The following is an 8,543-nucleotide window of genomic DNA, read 5'->3' as shown; positions in this document are numbered from 1 at the left end:
GAAAGCATATATCCTGGTTTACCGTGTTTCAGATATATGCACTCGGTGATCAAGTGTGATCGTGACGATTAAATCGTTGCGATCGAATTTAATCGGACGAATAAAAATTAATGTAAGACCTTGCAATTATATCAGTCACAAAATAATTTTTATGACAATACATTTAATACAAACAAGGATGTTTCAACAAAGGAAACCGATGAAACAACAATTAATATAAACAAAATTCACAGAATGAACATTCTTAATTTTAATCTTATAAACTTATAAACGATCAAACAAGTAAATTAACTGTAACCGAAACTGATTTTATTCAAATCTTGCATATGAGTGACCGCATTGCGAGACACAATACGAGATTAATATGTAATAAGTAGATACTGTCATCCTGAAGATTGTCGTGAAGAACAAGAGCGACTTGAAAGCTTGCTAAAAATATTGCCTGAGCTTAACAAAGAAAATATGGAAATGATAAGTAAATCAGGTTTGATAGTGGCAAATGCTCATGGTGGAAGATACCAGGAAGAAACTAGGATAGGAAATGCTCATAATCGGTTTAACAAACTGTTGGATGTAAGAAAAAAAAATAAAGAAAAAAATAATAAAAGTAAAAGAAGTTGAATGATAGCTTTTCAGAAAGAGAAATATTTACACATCTTGGAATGTATTACCGCGATAAGAAAACATTATTGGAAATATGTGATAATCGGGACAATGCTGAATTACTTATAAAAGCGCAAATTAACGCAATTTTACCGATGTTGATGCCAGAAAATGATGTGAACGGCGTCAAATACATAATTGATTATAATCCTATTATTGTTGACATATCACTAAAAATAATTAAGGATCTACTTACTGAAATTAATAGTCATAATCAAGAAGAAAGAGAAATAAATTTATTAATGATTTTGTTAATACAAGTAACAATAGAAATTTGTACGCATACCATGCTGTAAGTGAAGCTGAGAGACTATTATGACGAAAGAAAAATGTAATTTATCTTGATATTAAAAATTATGAAAAGGCTGTAAAATAAAATAAGATATTTGGTTAAGTACTCACAATTGAAAATCTCAAGTTGCATATGCTTCAAAACTGTATGACCGTCTATGCAACATCTTGTGCTTAAAATTTTAGTACACGCAATATAACACAAGTACTTGGTTTTATTGATGAAATCGAGCAACTTTGCATTAAACCAGTAAATGATAAATATATTGGAATAAAACTGAGTTTTATTCGTTATAGTTGTCTAATAAAAATGAACTATTGGGGGACGGGCACTATGAGGATATCGCGTTAATTGTCTACGATAAATAACGAGTTTTTCTGTTTGATCCTGCCAATGATAAATTTCGCCAGTTACTTGATTCAGTGGTTCGTAACACAACTTTTACTACTGTGTAAAATTTATCGCTGACAGATTTTAGTTTATCCTATAAAATAACGAATAAAAACCAAACAAATAATCAATTTCAGTCATTTTTTGGAGGATATTCCATGCAATATTATACATTTTATTACAAGAAATTTTGGTTTGCAAGACAGTCTTACAAATACTACAGAAGAACACTTCAAGTAATTTTACCTATGCTAATGACAGGTTATGGCATGAGTTCTAGCAAAACTTCATTAAACCCGTTTTTACTGGAGATATCAGGTGTTGCTGTAAGTGTATCAACAGCGTGTAAGCGAATTGAGTTTCGATTTGAGACAGAACAAGTGCTTGCAAAACAGCATGCGTTACTTTCAAAAAAAATACTAGATCACTAAGATAATATTTGCGCGTCTCCAAATATGTACTGGATGATTTGATACACGAATTTCGTATCAGTGACAGTGTGTTAACATATATATTACCAATGAGAATAAGAAAGTATGAAAATAGGTATCAGCCGACCTATGAAGAAGAATGCAGCATTGATTCTAAAGCCGATATTGACAATTTTGTCTAAACTTCTAGAACACTTTGTGCAAAATAATAAAGTATGAAATTTTGTCTAAACTTTATAAATAATCTAACAGAATTGTTTCTGATGATAGCAATACTCGACATTCATCAAATAACACAATCGTCGTTTCTTTGTTTCAGGAAGTATTTAATTGAGTTATCAAAAACACCTGTAACATGATTGGACATCTAATAGTCTAATATTTCATCATCTGATCTGAATAATATCCAGAAAGATTCGTCAAAAGTGTCAATAAAAGCATACATTAAGGCTTCCTTTGATAGGTTTAGTTTATAAGTGCCATTTTCTTTGCCTCAAATTCTGCAACATGTTTATTGCTTAGTCCGATTATGTTTATTATGTGGTCAGGTACTACTCCTCACATATACGTTCACTCAAATCCATCTTCTTACTGTATATTCTATTGTTTAGTAATAAAATGAAATCAGACTATCCGATGGTATATATTATTCAGTAGTAGCATAAGAGAGGGTTTATTGATCAGTAACCACCAAAAAGCTCTAAACATGTACATTTCGTACGACAGTCACAGATATTTTTTTCAACCCCAATATAACATCCTTTTCGTGCACATACTGATTGTTTGTCCCTGGTTGGCCAAAAATACGTCGTTGTACTTGTTTGGAGTTTTGTTTAGGTTACTGAGCCAGAAACCTCCACATATGTTGCTACTATGTTACAGCTGGATAATGTCACGGAGACCTATGTACAGTGTAACATGTAGAAAACGTCTGGAAACCTATTTACATCTAGAAAACTTGAAAGAGACTGATGCATAATGCTACATCTGGGAACGTCATGGAAACTTATGAAAGTGTAAGATCTGGAGAACGTGAAGGAGATATGTATAGTTTTATACCTGGATAATGTCAAGGTGTCTTATGTACAATGTTACATCTGGAAAACATCAGAGAGGAAAAATGAATATTAATTCAGTGAACGGATGATGAATAAGAGTAAACCACAAATGTTGAGAGGGTACCTATATTTAGAAGGAAAGACAGCGACAAGAAAAAGCAAAAAGGAGAAACAAAAATATTTCTATGGTTACTTGGACAAATACGCTAAATAAATTCAAGAACACATAAGTCTACCCCTTGTTAAATTCTGACATATGACGAAAACATCGAGAAAGTGTTTGTACAAATCACAATTAGTTATTTATGTTATTGGGATTAACGCAAATTGAATAAGCTAAACTTATATAACAAATCAACAATTACACCGTCTTATGCCCAATAAAATACTATAAAAAGGTACAAAATGTTTCTCTTAAGAAAGTAATCCCCATGGTCGTTTCAATAGCTTAATTAGAACATTGTAACACTACACAAGTTGCAGCAAATTAAACGAGCCATCCGATACGTTGTAGTGGTTCCTGGATATGCAGTGGATTATGGATTATATGACTTAAATTAACAGATATATTAATCATAAAACATATGTAAGTGCATGCTTCATTGTTTCTTTGTATATGTTCACGGTCTAAGGTTGTCAGTCATGTTATTGCAGAGGGTGGACAATTTAACTGCGTACTTTATGGTCTGATCACACATCGGCCTGAAAATATAAGAATAAGTAAAGCTTCAAAATGAAAGAAAAACTATACACATTTTGGCATACATAATAATCCAATACACGATAGAGTGTCACTTGATGAGATGTTAGCTATTTATTAAATATTCATACCAACTGTTCTGTTTAATACCATTTATCCTCTTTTCAATAAAAATGCAATGACCATCTACACAGATGGTGGGCCATGGAAATTGCCATTATTTGCATTACATTCATGGGATATTTTGATTTCTTGGAGTCTGATATATGGGTGTTAAGGTTATGTTTCTATCATAGTTAACGACATTTCGATACATAAAGATTCAACGACTACTATCAGTAAGAAGTCATTAGCAAATTAATGAGAAATGACCCCCAATGTCATTCTACAGCACATAACACTTAACTGATGATCACCATACGATAACGTTGAACGGTTCCTTCATATGTTAGTTAATACAGGCCTTCAACGCAATGGTCAAATGTGGCAATTGCGTGATGATAATTATTTCATGGTTATACATTTATTACATAATACAAGGAATTATACAATCCGGCATTTTTTAAGTTCCGAGTAATGAAGAGAATAGTATTCGTACGGACTTAGGTAAGGCTAAGAATTAAAACTTCGATCGGAACAAAAAATGTTGAAGATTGGATATATTTGGGTGTTTTAAGATTGTATGAGTACGCCAAGAGAAACCAGAAACCTTAAGTTGAATAAAATCATACATAACCCAAGCTGAAAATTATTGCATTAGGAGAACATATAACATGCGTTATAGATGGATAATACGTTAATACGTGTTGCTTATTTGGACTATAATACTTGGCCAGATTAAAAAAGCAATATTTGCATGTTGCCTGAGATTTATCTATGCTGGTCCGTCATTTCATTCGCTTTACATTGAGACTGTGAATTGCGTTTGAATTTAGATCAACTTGGCAGATATTGTTGCTAGTAAAGTCACATGACTTTGTATATAAATACATTATGACCATTATGAAAACTAGGCTTTGGTGTCAGGAAGTGAAATAACAAAGCAATAATATTGCTAATTTATAAACCGCTCCGGTGGCCTCAGTGGTTAGAATATTCGTCTCGGATAGGAGAGGTCGCGGGTTCTAACCCCGGTTGAATCATACCAAAGACCCATAAAAATGGTACTAGCAGCTGCTTGGCGTGGCAATCAGCGTTAAGAGGTTAGCATTATGACTGATCAGATGGTGTTATGATAATGTGACTGAGTGGGACATCATCCTACATGTCTGCGCTAGATATCACTATAAACTGCCACACTGAAGACATCGTAGTGATATGACTGAAAACTTGTTAAAGTTACGTTAAAACTCCAAATCACAAACACAAACACACACAAATGTACGAATGCTTACATAGGGTCATTTCCTTGTTCATTTTAACTTTTATTTTAGGAGAAATCTAATTTGCTATATCATTATTTGAAATACGCTATCACGAAGAAATCAATAACCAGAAAGATTGACAAAATTAACAATTATATTTTCTGTTCATCTGAATGCCAGGCAGATTTAGTTATACCACTCCGATGACATGATATTCTCACATATAACTGAGTGAGCACATAGGTAAAACGACATGACTGTTGCCGTATCTATAAAACATTTGATTGTGCACTGTATTGCTACTAGGATGTGTTGAAGTAATTATAATTTATTTAGGGACCACTCCCAAATCAAACGACTTTGCATTTTTTATCGAGTGTGCATTGGGTGAAAGCGTACAATTATGTTACGTTCGCCTGTCCTGCAAAACAAATAAAACCACTCAGCGGACACTTTACTTATCTGCTCTACAGTAAACAGTGTATAGATTCATGTGGGTTTTAAAATCCATATGTGTATGAAGATTCATGTGTGTATGATTCAAAAGACGGTTCATAATCTAGGAAAGTTCACCTATTGATCGTCTAAAAATCTGGCAGTTAAGACATACAATTTTGAATGCTTCGTAAATGTGAGCATTTGTCGAAATCTCAAGACAGCTAGCTCTAGCTGTTTTTCGAGATACCCGTGTATATTGATTCTTTAACATCAATGGTTCGGAAGGTAGAGCCGTGCAAGTTATATACATTCAGTAAAGTCAACGTACCGAACTGGTGCTTTTAATGGAAGAAACTCTGAATGTCTCTGTATGTAATTACAACCATCATACATGTTTTTTATAGGTTATGGTATCGACCTTCGCTGAACCCAATGGGTGTGTTGAAACGCTCTCCCGTCATGCCCGTGCTTCAAATGTGATTTTATAAATGCTAGTGATGAAATGTCAATATTGAATAGAGAGGTTATGCAGAAGTTAATGAAATTTGTATAAATAAACATCACACACACACACACACACACACACACACACACACATATATATATATATATATATATATATATATATATATATATATATATATATATATATATATATATATATATATATACTTACACCATACAGAGGGTTTGGTGAGGTTTCCGTTCGAGGACGTTTTATCTCATACTGAAAGAAAAAAATGCTTTAACTGCATCTGAAATTCCATAAAATGCATATATGTGTATGCATTACGTACGTACATACGTTTCGTCTGTCTGTCTGTGTGTCTGTATGTATGTGTATGTATGTATTATATATTATTGCGGCTTCTATTGATATTGCTTATTCTTTGACATGAAATGAAATAAAAACAATATAATGTCTTATGCAATATAAATCGACGAAAAAAATCTACTTGTAAACAGAAGTAATGATATTTACAATACTGATGAGATAAACTAACAAATTCAACATTGATACACACAATATTAATGAAACCATAGATTTACTGTCTATTCCTGTATACATATCAATTGATAAGGCCACGTGCAACAGTTTGATTACATTCATCTTGCCAATATATTAGTCGGGCTGTTTAGAAAATAATCATGAAACTTAACAAAACAGTTTGTTCACATGCCTGAAGTTAGCTATAATCATACTCCATTTTTAAGAAAAATCATTCGTGTCTGTATTTACTCTAATATCATGGAATTAAGAAAAATTCATTATCACTTAGTTTATTTAAATTTAATGTAAACTGGACAGGAAACACGTGAACATCTTCTCAAACGTATGCATTAGTACTTTTTGAAGAACATTAACATAACTCTTGCAGCGTCTGACAGCTTAAGAGCAAAATACATATAAAAGAAAGACATATTTAACTCATGGGCTTAATACTGAATTTACATTTTAGAAATACAAGTAAACTAAGCAATTCTCAAAAATTTGTGGATCACCTTTTGATCAGGATTCAAAGAATTTAATATGAAGTCCCACGAAAAGTTGGATTCTTTCTGCTTGTCTTCATCATCTTTATAAGCATCTAGAAAATTGAAACAAATCTAATAACGTATCTTATTTGATCTAAAAGCATATTCAAAGTTATGTCAATGAAATATTATCCATTAATGTAGTATTCTTTTGTTTCGGCAGACCATTCAACACAATTTCATCTGACACGGTTTCTGACTGTGCTATCAAGATAAAAATGAAACAGTATGATGAATAATACTTTCCTATCTCCTAATTATACTTTTCAACAATAAAACTGTACAAATCAGGCAAACAAAGTTTGTAAAAGTTTTTTTAACAAACTGATCTAATACTACTGCCAGCTATTTGTCGATACAGATTTCCACTGACAATAATTTCTTGCCATTTGACTCCTCTTGTACTCTCTAATTGGAAGTGTTTACATAATTCGGGTTCAGTTAAGTAATTGGTCTTAAAATAAACGGATTTATTGAAAATGATCAACGAAAATATAATTGATTGATCTTATTAATTCATAATGCTACGATTATTAAAATGTAGCAGTTATATATGTTGTTTTTGTCGAAAACTATCAAAGCGTTGGTTACTGAATACACGGTACGTACGTCCTTCATGCCCAGTGTCAGGATTGAACTGTGGAAATTGTTGGTCTGTTGTAGCACTAACTTCATGACGAGGCCAAACTGATGTTACATCTAAGTACGACTTAGATTGTCCAGTAAAAGGGTTGTTAGGAGATTGGCTGGACATTTTTGTTGGTATTCCAAAAGGAGCAAATCCTTGAAATGTAACTCTTGATCTGGAAACAAATAATACTGTTAATGAGGAAACGAAAACAAGAACCTGTTCCGTCGACACGTTTCTGTTCCTTATGATCAACATTCAATGCAATGAGAAAACAGGAGTTAAAATTTCACAGAAGTAGCGACCACAATATGTGTGAAAACGTGCACATGAAGACAAAATGATAATTTTTTTTCGATTTATATTAATAAAACAATAAATAATATAAAAACCAGTATATGACCCAACACCATGAGAAGTTTATGGCCAGTTGACACTTCATAGAGATCATCGGACGCTCTTTAGTCTTTTATAAAGACAATCATACATGGATAATTACCTTGTCAACATCATATTCGAACGTTTTTGCCAAGTATGTTCTATTTATTGCACTAATGTTAATTTATATAATAAATTATTGCGGAAAATGCCGGCGTTTGCTCATCGCGACTTTGTATTGTGATTATACGGGTACATATGAAGTTCAATGAATTAGTCGCAACGGCTATTAATAGGGAAGATACATGCAATCTGCCTAGATGACAAGGTTTACTTGTTTATGCAATGAGCTTATCTAAAAAGGCATTCATGTGTATGTAATATGTCCATCTGACAAGTCTTTCATGTGTATGCAATGTACCTATCGGACAAGGCCTACATTTGTATGAATTGTGCCTATATTTGACAAGGACTACATGTGTATGTAATGTGCCTATCTGACAAGATTTTCATGTCCATGTAATGTGCCTATTTGAAATGCTTTTATGTGTATTCAATGTGCCAATCTGACAAGGCCTACATGTGTATGTACTGTACCTATCGGACAAGGCCAAAATGTATTTGTAACGTGCCTATCTGACAAGGCCTTCATTTGTATGTAATGT

General features: G+C 32.7%; 1 protein-coding gene across 1 annotated transcript in view; it reads right to left on the bottom strand.

Annotated features, from left to right (window-relative positions):
• Nucleotides 1–235: 235 nt before the first annotated feature.
• LOC149771494 (uncharacterized) overlaps nt 236–8,543 on the bottom strand; it is a gene marked incomplete at its 5' end in the record, with an annotated part of 186,776 nt that continues 178,468 nt past the window's right edge. Inside the window, 4 exons of the mRNA XM_089948375.1 lie at nt 236–3,536; nt 6,013–6,063; nt 6,840–6,925; nt 7,482–7,675. Of these exons, the coding sequence (XP_089804501.1) occupies nt 3,525–3,536; nt 6,013–6,063; nt 6,840–6,925; nt 7,482–7,675 (343 nt within the window). The remainder of the gene's footprint in view (nt 3,537–6,012; nt 6,064–6,839; nt 6,926–7,481; nt 7,676–8,543) is intronic.

This window comes from Sinohyriopsis cumingii, unplaced genomic scaffold (assembly GCF_028554795.1).
Source record: "Sinohyriopsis cumingii isolate HCF-2022 unplaced genomic scaffold, ASM2855479v2 utg001818l, whole genome shotgun sequence".
In the NCBI taxonomy this organism is placed as follows: Eukaryota; Metazoa; Mollusca; class Bivalvia; order Unionida; family Unionidae; genus Sinohyriopsis; species Sinohyriopsis cumingii.
This window is presented reverse-complemented; position numbering and strand designations above follow the sequence as displayed.